The 13,910-nt window shown below is 44.4% G+C and overlaps 1 protein-coding gene across 1 annotated transcript; it reads right to left on the bottom strand.

Annotated features, from left to right (window-relative positions):
* Positions 1-1,637: 1,637 nt before the first annotated feature.
* Positions 1,638-8,683, bottom strand: LOC112445540 (uncharacterized). Its single transcript, XM_059884426.1, has one exon. It carries the CDS (start codon positions 4,980-4,982, stop codon positions 2,844-2,846), a length of 2,139 nt encoding a protein of 712 aa, XP_059740409.1. The 5' UTR covers positions 4,983-8,683; the 3' UTR covers positions 1,638-2,843.
* Between the last annotated feature and the right edge of the window lie 5,227 nt (positions 8,684-13,910).

Raw genomic sequence — 13,910 nt, 5'->3', positions numbered from 1 at the left:
TTGAGCTTAGCCCTTTAAAGAATTTCATAAAAGGAAAATATATATTGCATGTCTAGTATGTGTGAGGCTCTGTGCAGGTCATTTTAACATGGTGTCTTATTATTATTATTTTTTTCTCATGGCCTCTCTGGTATAAGTGTTCTTATCACCACTTTGTCGTAGTATTTTGTTTGCTTCTTTGATTGCTGTTTGATTTTATTTGAAAATTATTTTTATGAATTGCTACAGGCATGTAAAGGCATAGAAAAGCATATAATGAACACCTGCATATGTATCACCTAGCTTAAATGAAATATTTCAAATTAAATTGAAATCTGCTGTGTAGCTTTTCATGATTCCATTTCTCTCATTCTCATCTAAAAAGTAATTACTAAGAATTTACCACTCCTATACATAAACTATTTTATATGCTTCTGAATATTTTCAAATGTAAAAGATGTTATCATGCTTTCTGCAGCATTTTTTTCCTAAAATTATGTTTTAACTTTTAACCATGTTCATGCAAGAGATGTTTATTTGTTTTTATTTTACTGCTGTGAAAACTTATAATGTTACTATTATTTATCTGCTCTTTTATTTTGATAGATATTTATACCATTAAACTTTTTTCATCAGTACAAATCTTGTTGCCATCGTTTATTAGCTTCTGCTATTCTTTCAAAATATAAATGAATTTTGTTTTGGTTAAATCAACATTTACTCTACACATTATAATGAATATTAAAAATACTATTTATTACTAAACCACATAGTATTCTGTGATTAGCTTTCTTCTTCTTTTTTTTACTACTTTTCTTCCCTCATGTTATTGTTGGATGAAGAGGTGTGAGGCAGGGCAAGTCTGTTTATGAATCTTTTAATTGTTTTATTAAATTTAAAAGGATGTATTTTAGAAAAATATGAATAGTACATTGATAAAGATTGACTTATTAATGAAAAAAATGTGTCAAAGAGAAAGAAAAGCAAAAAATGAGAGATGAGTAACATATCTTGAATACTACACACTACAGTATTCATTTATGTTTACATTTTTCTAGATACTAGATACCCTCTACTTTAGTATTTCCAGTACAAAATAAACTCCTTTGCCCCTATATCTTCCCTGGTGGCTCAGATGGCAAAGAATACCTGCAATGAAGGAGACTTGGGTTTGATCCCTAGGTCAAGAAGATCCCCTGGAGTAGGAAATAGCAACCTACTCCAGTAGTGTTGCCTGGAGAATTCCATGGACAGAGGAGCCTGGCAAGCTACAGTCCATGGTGTTGCAAAGAGTTGGACTAAACTGAGGGACTAATACACAACTTCCTACCCACTTTCTTTGTTTCCCTTCTTTAGTATGGAGAACAATGGCCTCCAAATATGTACAGCTCCTAATCCTTAGAACCTGTAAATATGTTATCCTACAGTGCAAAGACAATTAAACAAACAAACAAACAAAAAACACACTTTACAAATGTGATTAATGGTATGCAACTTGACATAGGGAGATTGTCTTGGATTATTCAGGTGGATCCATTCTGAGTGAATGAAAGTCACTCAGTCATGTCTGACTCTGCGACCCCATGGACTGTAGCCTGCCGAGGACCAGCCCCGGCTGATCCAGGGTATTCGAAGGGGAGACGGCGTCGGCGACTATTTATATGCTAATTAGGGATATAGAGAACAATAGAATGAGGATAGCTCAGTAGGAAATTTCAGTGGAGAAAAGAAGCTGAGTAGCTTGGTTTACGCGGGAGACCAATAAAACTTCAAGACAAGAAGTTTGCACCACTTACGTAGGCCGCAGGCGCCCTCTCGAATAGCGGAAGGTGTCTCACCCTAGACACCTTCTCGAGTGGGTCTTAGAAGCCCAGGCATGATTAGTAAGCGTGGTGGGTTCCGCGCTCCAGATGGAGACTCAGCTGGAAGTTAAAAGAATGACATGGGGAGACCAAGCGTTGGTGAGCAAGGCCCGTAGCTTTATTTTTAACAGGGGCTTTTATACCCTAAGTTACACATAGAGGATAATAGGGGATGCAAAGTCAGCAGTCTTTGATTCTTATCAAAAACCAAGGTTTCTTTCCTGCAAATGTATCGTATACAAATGGTTTAGGTGATTTACATCATCTTCTGGCCAGAAGGCCTACTAACATTTTATGACTCTTGACAAGGACTTATCAACAAAGACTTACTTTCTCTAAGAGTAATTATTTCAAGGTTTGGCACCATCTTCCAAAGATAAAATTGCATTCCTATAGGGCGGATGTGTAATGGGTTTACAAAGAAAGAATTTATTACCTTAAGGGTCTAAAGTTACTAACACCAAGGCCACTACTTATTTTTTCTACATACCCACTATTAATTGATACATATTCAAGGATACAATTCAGGGGATGTGAAAACTTGGCAACAAGCATTGACTCATCAATGAAATCCTTTACTAGTTTATTCTGACAGTTTTTAACTCTCTGAGAGGCTCTAAGCTATTTGAATATCTTAAGCTTCCCATGCCTCTCGAGGCTGGGAGACTGTAAACAATCGTATGCATAGCTGCAGGAGTCCGGGTAAACTTGTCAGGCGAGTTAGAGAGCCATCAGAGGGGTTTGGATTTAAACACTCCTAATTGCCCAGGAACTTTATTAATTGGAGCTGTAAGTTAACTCTTTGACAGAGAGAGAGCGAGATGGTGGTAGGGGACAGCCCCCAGTAAAGTCAGAGGTGAGAGCACAAAGCAATAAAGTAGGCAGACTCTGGTTTTCTGGGGGAAAATGCTCGAGAATATCCGGGGGGACTCCTGAGGCTCGATCCCGCCTTTGCGTATGCCGAGCCTCCTTCCTCATGACCTTTGTCACGAGTGGAATGCCTCACCGGCTCCCCGCATCTCCCCCTTTTTTATTTCTTAAAACAGCCAGATGTAGCTCAGTCGCGAGCCTCTGAATGCTCTGCCGAAGAATCCTGACAATACAAGGAAGAATGATTATTAGAAATAAAATTAAAACAGCCAAGGTAGCGTAGCCGAGGAAGGTAGACAGAATATTTTTTCCTGAAATGTAGTTAGAGAAAGTATGGAAGAAATCATTTGCTGTTCCAGCGGCAGTAAAATCTAATCGGGAGTGTTCCAGGGTTGCTATTTGATTGTGAAGTTTCCCTAAGTCTAAGCTAATGTCAGAGCTGTTCCAAATACCTGAAATATGGTTTTTAATCTTTTCCCATTCAAAATCTGTCTCATTTACTTTCAGGGGTGTTACACATATCCACCGGTAGTCAGCATGACAGGACAATGCCATTTTCACCTTTAAAGCCTGCAATTCAGTCCCAATATGTATTACTGCTTCCTCTAGGGCATCTACCCTCATTTCTAATTTCCTGTCTATAGCTTCCTGTGTTGCCAATGCTAAAGAAACATTTTTGGACATAGAATCAACATATTGAGCAGTATGTACTTGTTGAGTCAATGATATTGCTGCCACAGTAACAGAAGTAATTGCACTTATCAAAGCTGCTATTCCCAAGATAAGTAAGCCCACAAACCGTCGTGTTCGCATTAAATCCTGCAGTTGTTGCAATACAGCCAAACCGTAATTATCATACCAATAAGAATGCACAGACACAGGTATCATGAGATAGGGTGGGCGTTTCAACACAACAAAAGAACAAACATTATATTGGGGGGTCAAACAAGATGAAAGCATACATTGTTCACAAGTTACGATATTAGGTCCACCTGAATAATTCATGTGTACATTTAATCTTTTGGAGTCATTAGTAAAGAGAAAAACATAAGGCGAGGGTACACAAGCTAAAACAGAATAAGTAGAATTGCTATTTGGACGGAATAAGGAAATGGGAGCGGTGGCAGCAAGGGCCCTCCAAATTTCTGGCTGCCAAGAGGTTCTGTTCTTAGTTGTATAAGACAATATAGGCGAAACAAATCGATTATTATGCCATCTAGTAATGCTTAAAGGCCAAGAAACCAAATCTTTCTTCCAATTATAAAATCTGCTGGGAAAGTCATCAAGGGGCAATGGGCTCCTATCTAGGTCTGAGTTACTCCAATCTTGAATCATGTAATTTCCTCCTCCCGGTATTCTATAATCAGCTCTTAAACGATAAGTACAAGATTTCCAAATCGGATACCCTGTACGATCATCTATAGTGTTCCATATGGCATCTGAAGGCTCGGTATTATAACAACTTGGATATCCAGGAGGGGGTCTATGGATTATAAGTTCATGGGGATCAAGGGCCCCGGGCATACGAGCCTGTAAAACCCAAAGCGCTAGACGCCCTCTATGTTCAATACCTGAGGCTGGAGAATGAGTCAGAACTGCCTTTTTAGAGGCTCCGACACATCCTTCTTTAAGGGGAATAATAAAGCTTTCTATATCACTGGGGAAGTTGAAACAAACAGGAAGGTCGTCTGCTAATCCCCTGAAGGTAAAATTGAAATTAATAGGATATTCGTCTGTGGTATAGGAAGTATATGACCCTCCCAGTAACTGAGGCTGGTTTGTGTGGACCCGTAGGGGGTCACTGTTCCAGGTAACTACTTGAAGTGTTGGAGGATCTGGAAAGTAAGCCCAATACTTTTCAGGAGTGGGGGAGGAGGCGCTTACCTGGCAAGATAATAAGGCAAGCATAGCAATAAACATCTTCTCAGGGGAGGTTGGAGAGCCCTGCAAAGAGGTTATTCCCCGTGCCTGATGGCAGAGTGTTTTTATTTGTCCCCAAGTAGGTATGGAGGCATTCCGGGTCGCCTGAGTCAGGCGGCCTGACCTCCTTTTGTGAGGCAAAGGATCGGGGGGAGCGATATCCTGTATGTGAAGTTGAGACATCTGTTTGGTGGGCGGATCCGTCCCCTGCTCATCCGGGATCCCTGATGTCAGTTGCTCCGATGTCAGTGGTGTTTCCCGTGCTGGCGGGGGGAGCGAAGGCAGAGGAGGCCCTTTTCTCTTTCGGGGTCGCGGCGGCCGTGGAACCCGGTATCCGAGAGGCTGAGACATGGCGAATCAATCTATCCGGAACCCAAATTGGAGAATCTGCGTCCTGTGGAAAAATACAAGCATATCCTCGACCGCTGGTTAACAATGGGTCAGGGCCTTTCCATTGTCCGGAAAGGAGGTCCTTCCATTTAACTAATGGTTTTGCATTCAATTGCTCCGGGCACCAATGGCGAAGCATTGCAGTCATTCCAGCTGAATCAGTATTTAAAATATTTATTACAAAAAGAGCATGTTGCAAGAGGTGATGGGGAGAACTATATTTAAACTCCCCTTCTTTTAGTTTTTGAATTTGGGTTTTTAAAGTTTGATGTGCTCTTTCCACAATGGCTTGTCCTTGTGGATTATAAGGGATGCCTGTATTATGTTTAATTTGAAACTTTAGACAAAATTCCTGAAAAGACTTAGATGTGTAAGCAGGAGCATTATCAGTTTTCAAGGCTTTTGGCAGACCCATATATGAGAAACAAGTAAAGAGATGTTGTATTACGTCTTTAACTGCTTCCCCTGTGCGAGCAGTTGCAACAATAACATGAGAAAAGGTGTCTACTGTTACATGAACAAAAGACAATTTTGCAAATGAAGAGATGTGAGTTACATCCATCTGCCAGAGTGCATTAGGTTTAAGACCGCGAGGGTTAACTCCCATAGGTAAACTATTTATAGTAGTGGGACAATGAGAACAGGAACGAACAATCTCCCGAGCAGAGTCTCGAGGAATCTGAAATTGATATCTTAGCGCAGTAGCATTTTGATGGTGGAGTGAATGAGAAGCTCGGGCTTCTTCAAAAGCAGAAGCCACTGTGACCTTAGTTAGTGAATCTGCCAGGTCATTTAAGGCACTTAAAGGTCCAGGCAATCCAGAATGAGCCCGAATGTGACCAATAAAATATGCTCGGCTTCGTCTCCAAATTTGCTGCTGCAGTTTAGTTAACAAGTGAAATATTGCAGTTTTATTCTCAGGCAGGATCGCAGTCTCAATGTGTGGAAACAGCCTGACCACATACTGAGAATCAGAATAAAGGTTAAATTCCTCCTCTGCAAACATAACAAAGGCCTCTATAACAGCTGTGAGTTCAGCTCTCTGGGCCGAAGTCTCCTGCGTATGTAAAACTTTACGCTGATCTTTTGTAACTATAGAAGCTCTGCCATTAGCAGACCCGTCAGTAAATACCATTTGAGCATCTGAGATGGGAGAGTATTTACACCTAACAGGGAAAATAACTGGGTGTTTAGACATAAAATTGAGCAAAACATGTGAAGGTAAATGATGCAGAATTTGGCCAAAATAATTTCCGATAGCAATCTGCCAATCCTCATCAAACATTAGGAGAGCATCAAGTTGTTCTTTATTATATGGAATTACAATTTCTGCTGGTTCTTTACCAAACAATTCAATACTACGTTTTCTCCCTTTCAATATCAGTGTAGCTATCAGTCCTGGATAAGAGGCCACTACTTTTTTAGCCTGGGCGGGGAGATGGACCCATTCTAGAGGGCCATTTTGCCATAAAACTCCCGTAGGTGCTGTTGGAGTAGCTAGGCAGAGGAATTGCCAATTTGTTTGTAAATTAACTCTTTTAACATAGCTATCAGATAAAGCTGCTTCCACTTTTTCTAAGGCCTCCTGAGCCTCAGCAGTTAATTGTCTCTTAGAAGTTGGATCGGGATCCCCACGTAAAATGTTAAAAAGAGGTTTTAATTCAGCAGTAGTTAATTTTAAATAAGGCCTGATCCAATTAATGTCGCCTAAAAGTTTTTGATAATCATTTAAAGTAACAAGGTGATCTTTTCTCAATTTTAATGGGGCATGAGTCACAGTTTCTGAATTGATAACCCGCCCTAAGTAAGTTATGGGCGGATTGACTTGAATTTTCTCTGGGGCAATTTTTAAGCCTCTGTCTGTTAAAGCCTGAGTCAAATCCTGGAGAACAGTTTGTAAATGAGCTCTATCAGGGTGAGCTATTAAAATATCATCCATATAGTGAATCATATACAGTTGTTCATATTTAGCCCTAATATCTTCTATAGCTGCATTAACAAATTTTTGACATAGAGTAGGGCTATTTTTCATTCCCTGGGGCAACACTTTCCATTGAAACCTTAAATAAGGCTGTTTAAAATTTTCAGCTGGTAAACTAAAGGCAAATCGCTTTTTATCCTCAGCATTTAAGGGGATGGTGAAAAAACAGTCTTGTAAATCAATTACAATAATATTATATCCTTCTGGGACGGCTACTGGGGAAGGAAGCCCAGGTTGTAAGGCTCCCATATCTTCCATAGTGGCATTAATAGCTCTTAAATCTTGTAAAAGTCGCCACTTGCCAGATTTTTTCTTAATAACAAAAATAGGAGTATTCCAGGGGCTATTGGAGGGCTCAATATGTCCCAGTGCTAGTTGTTCAGAAATTAACGCTTTGGCTGCCAGTAGTTTTTCTTTAGTCAGAGGCCATTGTTCTACCCACACCGGGTCCTGAGATTTCCAGGTAATGGGGTCGGCAGCAAAAACAATGGCCTCCATCAAAAATTTGGATACCCTAACCCAGCACGGAACTTTAGAGGAGCAGGGCAAATTGGTTCAGTTATTCCTGTCTGCTGTTTACCTAACCCTTTTGAAGGGTCATAGCCCATTTGTAGCATTTGCAAAGTTACTTTATCATCAGGGCTAAAAAGTAACATGCCCATTTGAGACAGCACATCTCTCCCCCACAGCGAGAAGGGCAGCGAAGGAATCATATACGGTTGGAATGTTCCACGGGTATCCTCAAATTGCCAGTCTAAAATTTTTGCACTTTGGGCTACTGCAGGAGCTCTCCCGATGCCCACTAAGTTATTTGCAGTAGTGTGTGTGGGCCAGGAATTGGGCCAGTCTTTCCCAGAAATACAGGAAACATCTGCTCCTGTGTCTAAAAGCCCTTCAATAGACTTGCCACTGACAAGAATAGATTTCATAGGACGCTTTTTAGTAATTTCTGTTACCCAAAAAACCATGTCACTAGACCCAAATCCTTTGTCCTGTCTTTCATTTTGGGTGGCTGTTTGCCCAATTGCATTATGATAAGGCAAAAGTAAAAGTTGGGCTATTCTCTGTCCCTGATGTATTTGGAAAGTTTTAGTTGGGGGTGAAATCATTATCTGAATTTCTCCTGTATAATCTGAGTCAATTACTCCAGGAATAATTGTAAGACCTTGTATAGCTAAGGAACTTCTGCCTAGTATAATTCCTACCAGGCCTGTCGGTAATGGACCTTTAACTCCTGTAGGGATTTTTACAGTGGGGCTATCTGGTGTTAATATTGTTGAGGTGGTGGAACTGAGGTCCAGTCCTGCGCTGCCTGGGGTTGCTCTGATGAGCTCTGCGACGGGACGAAGGGAATGAATGGGTTCAGTGAGGCTGCCCCAATCGTTGTCGGGGCCTGGGGCTGGCCCCTCAACCCGTTTCCCGACTGCTGGTCAGGGCCTAAAAGGGCTCCATTTCTGTGGAGTCTTGACCTGCAGTCCCTTGCCCAGTGATATCCTTTCTGGCAGCGAGGGCAAAGAGACCTAGCATTCATGGGCGGGGGGGCAGGGTTTTGCGGAGCAAACACAGCTGGTTGGGCCAGATTAGGTAGATAAGAACCAGGTGTTCTTTGAGGGCAGTAACGAGAAGTGTGTCCCTCCTGGCCACAGGAAAAACAAGTTTTAGGGAATGCATTCTTGCTTTGGTTATTGAGATCACTTTGTGATGGCTTATTCTTGTTAGTAAAAAAGGACTGGACTGCCTGCTGATAAGAATTCCCTGTTATTGCTGCAGCTATCGCAACACCTTGTAGCATTGACGGTCCTACATCTGCACACTGTTTCATATAATCAATTAAAGATCCAGTTCTTCTAAGAGGGCGCAATATAGCCTGGCAGGTAGAATTAGCATTTTCGAAGGCCAAGTGTTTTGTTAACAGTTTAGCTGCCTCAGAATCAGAAATTATTCTCTGGACAGCTTCTGAGAGTCGTGAGACAAAGTCTTCAAATGGCTCTTCTGACTTTTGTTTAATATCAGATAGAGCGGCACCTGATGCTTTACCATCGGGCAATGAGCGCCAGGCAGTAAAGGCACAATCAGCCACCTGTTGTATAGTAGTCCTATCTAATTTCATCTGTTCGTCATACGAGGGGTAGTCGGCCTGACCAAGTAATATAGGTTCAGTGATATGTGTAAAGTCTCCATTTTGGTTAGAAAAAGCATATATACGAGCGAGATCATCATATTCAGATTTCCAAAGTATAAAATGTCCTCCGGACAGGCAGGCCCTAGCAATTGATTTCCATTCTCGAGGAGTTAAGCACTGACCTGCTAAATTTTCTACTAGCTGCATTGTATATGGGGCTTTAGGCCCATATGAAATACATGCATTTTTAAGTTCTTTTACCAATTGAAAAGAAACAGGCTCCCAGTCGATAGCCTTTTGTTCACTTTCATCATTGTCAAAAATTAAAGGGAAACAAGCCTGAAGCTGGGGATCGAATTTCTCGCCAGGGGCAAAAGAGGCCCGTCTCCGTGGGATCGATTTTGGAATTTTCCCACTTCGATAGGGAGGTGGCAGCAATAATGTGGGTTTAATAGGACCTGTACGGCTTGGTATGGGGGGAGGTATGGGGGGAGGTGGTATGGGAGGAGGTGGCAATGGCATAGGTTTTATATTCTCTGCTCTGTACTCTGGAGCTCTTTGAACTGTTTGGTATGCAGAAGTTACATATGGATTAACTGGGAAGGTCTCTTGGGAGTCCCTGGGGGCATATGGCCTGATGGGAGACGTTTCCCTTAAGCTCTTTGGAGCTGATGGCCTGACAGGGGAAGTTTCTCTTAGGCCTTTTGGGGCATCTTTGTTTAAGAGATGCCGATCTTCATCGGAGTGATATTTAGCTGTGATCTCATCTAAATTCTCTTTTCCTTTTGGGGAAGGCTGATCTTCTTTCTCATCCCTATCTTTAAGTTGTTCCTGACTAGTCATGGCTGCTAACATTTTCTTAGTTGCCGATAGTCAGGCGGGTCTTCGTTTTTCTCATTTTCCTCAGGTTTAATTACAGTTTCGACCTCATTTTCCTCTTTAAAAGTTACTCTTTTAGATTCAGGGGCAGGTTTAGCTACAGCATTTTCTTCACTATCACTTTTAAGATGTACTTTTTCTGAATCAGGGGCAGGGTCTAAGACATCTCTAATGATATTCCATAAGGAAAAGGCGTCATTAGGCACCTTTTCTGAGCCATGTTCTGCATGGTAAGTTTTTAACTGTTTTCCTACTTTTTCCCAGACATCTAAGTTAACAGAGCCTTCGTCTGGAAACCAGGGACAGTGCTCTTGTACAAAGGAAAAAAATGATTGAATGGCAGATTTTTTAACTTTAATTCCTCTTTTACCTAATAACTGTAAAATTACTCCTATAAAGAGCTGTCTTTCATTTGATTCAGTATTACCCATGTCAGAAAATTAAGTATAGTAAAAGATTTTGCTTTTAGCTATCAAAAGATTAGGCCTTTTTTGTCAGCCTTTTTAGAAATCGTTTTTTCTTTCTAACTCTTCAACACTTTCAACACTTCCCACTCCTCTCTCCCTGTCTATTCTACAGGGGGGTCTGCAGCACCCTAAGTGGGGTCCTATCCGTCCCGAAAACTCAACACTGGGGGAATGGGGTTGGGGACTTACCTTCGAAGTCCCTGTATCGGGCGCCACCTGCCGAGGACCAGCCCCGGCTGATCCAGGGTATTCGAAGGGGAGACGGCGTCGGCGACTATTTATATGCTAATTAGGGATATAGAGAACAATAGAATGAGGATAGCTCAGTAGGAAATTTCAGTGGAGAAAAGAAGCTGAGTAGCTTGGTTTACGCGGGAGACCAATAAAACTTCAAGACAAGAAGTTTGCACCACTTACGTAGGCCGCAGGCGCCCTCTCGAATAGCGGAAGGTGTCTCACCCTAGACACCTTCTCGAGTGGGTCTTAGAAGCCCAGGCATGATTAGTAAGCGTGGTGGGTTCCGCGCTCCAGATGGAGACTCAGCTGGAAGTTAAAAGAATGACATGGGGAGACCAAGCGTTGGTGAGCAAGGCCCGTAGCTTTATTTTTAACAGGGGCTTTTATACCCTAAGTTACACATAGAGGATAATAGGGGATGCAAAGTCAGCAGTCTTTGATTCTTATCAAAAACCAAGGTTTCTTTCCTGCAAATGTATCGTATACAAATGGTTTAGGTGATTTACATCATCTTCTGGCCAGAAGGCCTACTAACATTTTATGACTCTTGACAAGGACTTATCAACAAAGACTTACTTTCTCTAAGAGTAATTATTTCAAGGTTTGGCACCATCTTCCAAAGATAAAATTGCATTCCTATAGGGCGGATGTGTAATGGGTTTACAAAGAAAGAATTTATTACCTTAAGGGTCTAAAGTTACTAACACCAAGGCCACTACTTATTTTTTCTACATACCCACTATTAATTGATACATATTCAAGGATACAATTCAGGGGATGTGAAAACTTGGCAACAAGCATTGACTCATCAATGAAATCCTTTACTAGTTTATTCTGACAGTTTTTTAACTCTCTGAGAGGCTCTAAGCTATTTGAATATCTTAAGCTTCCCATGCCTCTCGAGGCTGGGAGACTGTAAACAATCGTATGCATAGCTGCAGGAGTCCGGGTAAACTTGTCAGGCGAGTTAGAGAGCCATCAGAGGGGTTTGGATTTAAACACTCCTAATTGCCCAGGAACTTTATTAATTGGAGCTGTAAGTTAACTCTTTGACAGAGAGAGAGCGAGATGGTGGTAGGGGACAGCCCCCAGTAAAGTCAGAGGTGAGAGCACAAAGCAATAAAGTAGGCAGACTCTGGTTTTCTGGGGGAAAATGCTCGAGAATATCCGGGGGGACTCCTGAGGCTCGATCCCGCCTTTGCGTATGCCGAGCCTCCTTCCTCATGACCTTTGTCACGAGTGGAATGCCTCACCGGCTCCCCGCAGACTTTCATTCATTGTAGGAAATCGACTAACTGCTGAAAGGCCTGACTTAGTGAGAACAGTTTTGGATGCCCATACTTCATGTGTTTGTTGTGGCATTTAGGGGATCCTTGCAGTGGTCCAGGGCCCCAACCCAGCCTTCTTCTAGAGTAAGGGGATATCATTTGAGACAAAGGCAGAGCCAGAAACTGGCAGGTGGAGTCCGAAACCACAGTGGGTGGAGTTCAAGGAGAGCACGTGCCCTGCAATATGGATAGGGGACATGGCTGGACTTGCTGGTAGAGCTCCCCCAAGGTGAGAGGCTGGTGCTGTCAGAAGTGGGGAACCCCTGCTCCCGGGATGGACAAGGTGAGTGTGAGGCAGACTGTGTAGACAGTGGAGAAAGAGGAGGTGGACATGGCCTCCTGCCTCTTGGGGGTTTGGGTAAATGAGGAGGGCCCTGGTGCCAGGACCCGAGGCCTGGCATGGTTGGGGGGCTCAGATGGAGAAACCTGGGGCCTGGTCACCAGTCCCCTGTGTGTCAGTGAGTGTGAGAGACGAGAAGAGGAAGCAGCCGCGGGGCAGGAGGGCCCGCTGTGCTCTGAAGACAGTGGGCCACAGCGGCTGGTGCGAGGGAGGGGTGTCTCCAGGAGGCAGCTCTCGAGGGGTCACGGCAGTGACGTAGCAGCACAGGTGGGGCTTCGGAGTGGGGCTTGCGGGCACTGTGGGCTGGGTGGGGAGCACTATGCTGGCTCAGGAGAAAGGGAGTGGGGACTGAAAACCTGGCTCACAGGCAGGGCAGGCACAGCATATTTAGTGGGCCTCCCAGAGGAATTGGTCACCTTGTCTCTGAGACCTTCTCCGGGGGGGATAGAGCTTCGGGTGATGAGGGGGAAAGAGATGGAGGCTGCATCCCGCGAGGGGACTGGGAGGTGATGGTTGGGGGGCGACCCAACCCGGAGGCCTCTGTGGCCCTCAGAGGACCCTCGAGGGTCCGCAGTCCACAGTGGGACTGTGTCGTACCCCCTACCCAGTTCCCAAGTGTGTTCTGGCCCCAGGCCCTTGGGTGGAAGTGGAGCAGAGAAGGGAGCAGTTCTGTCAGGAGGGAGAGGAGACAGGAGGGAAGACAGGTGTGGCTCCGGGAGATTCCAGACTTCCATCTCCTATGCAACACAGTGTTCCTTGCAAAACCGTCGAGCAGAGCAGCGGGTGACCCCGAGCAGGCTGAGCTGGTGGTCGGCCCTGGCCACTCTGCAGACGTATGGGGTGTCCTGTCCTCGGAGGAAGGTCCTGTCTCCCAGGTTTAGGGACTCCTGCACGTGAAGGCACCACCCTCTTCCCAGGGACAAGACTGAGCAGAGCCCGGGCGGTCCTGCAGTGCAGGCTGCTCACAGTCAAGGCGGGGCTGCCCTGCCTCCCAGCAGGCCCCTGCTGAGTGAGCTCCTGGCACCTGCAGGCCCAGGCCTTAGTGCTCAGGGCCTGAGCATCTGTGCTGGGCCTTGTTCAGCCCAGAGTCCAGTGACACGCTCGCCTTTGTTTTAATGGGAGACACCAGTGGTGCTCAGCTCCGAGCTGTGGGTCCGAGCCCTTTCTGCTGCGGGTTGTCTGAGACACCTTTAAAAACACTGAGAGCGGTGCAGACAGTGTTCCAGGCAGACCAGCGATTGTGATCCACAAACTTCCCGTGAGAGAGGGAGGTCAGAGCAGGCGTGGGCCAAAGGGGAGGTGGGGTGCCAAGGGGAAAGCAGAGCAGGTGCACACCCTGCCCTGGGACCTGAGAGCGGGCTCCGGGGGACCCTGGACGCCCCAACCCCAGACAGCCGATCCTGTCCTAGTCAGCTCCACACCCTCGCGGCAGCACTGCCTTCCCCACATACGGGAGTTTTCCAGCTGCTGGGGATGAGCCCTGAGTGTCTGCAGAGCAGCGGGCGGCCTGTTGCTATTGGAGCCAGGAGGGCAGT

The sequence above is a fragment of the Bos taurus genome, unplaced genomic scaffold (assembly GCF_002263795.3).
Source record: "Bos taurus isolate L1 Dominette 01449 registration number 42190680 breed Hereford unplaced genomic scaffold, ARS-UCD2.0 Leftover_ScbfJmS_18, whole genome shotgun sequence".
NCBI lineage: Eukaryota > Metazoa > Chordata > Mammalia > Artiodactyla > Bovidae > Bos > Bos taurus.
Note: the sequence above shows the minus strand (reverse complement) of the source record. Positions and strands in the feature narration are given on the sequence as shown.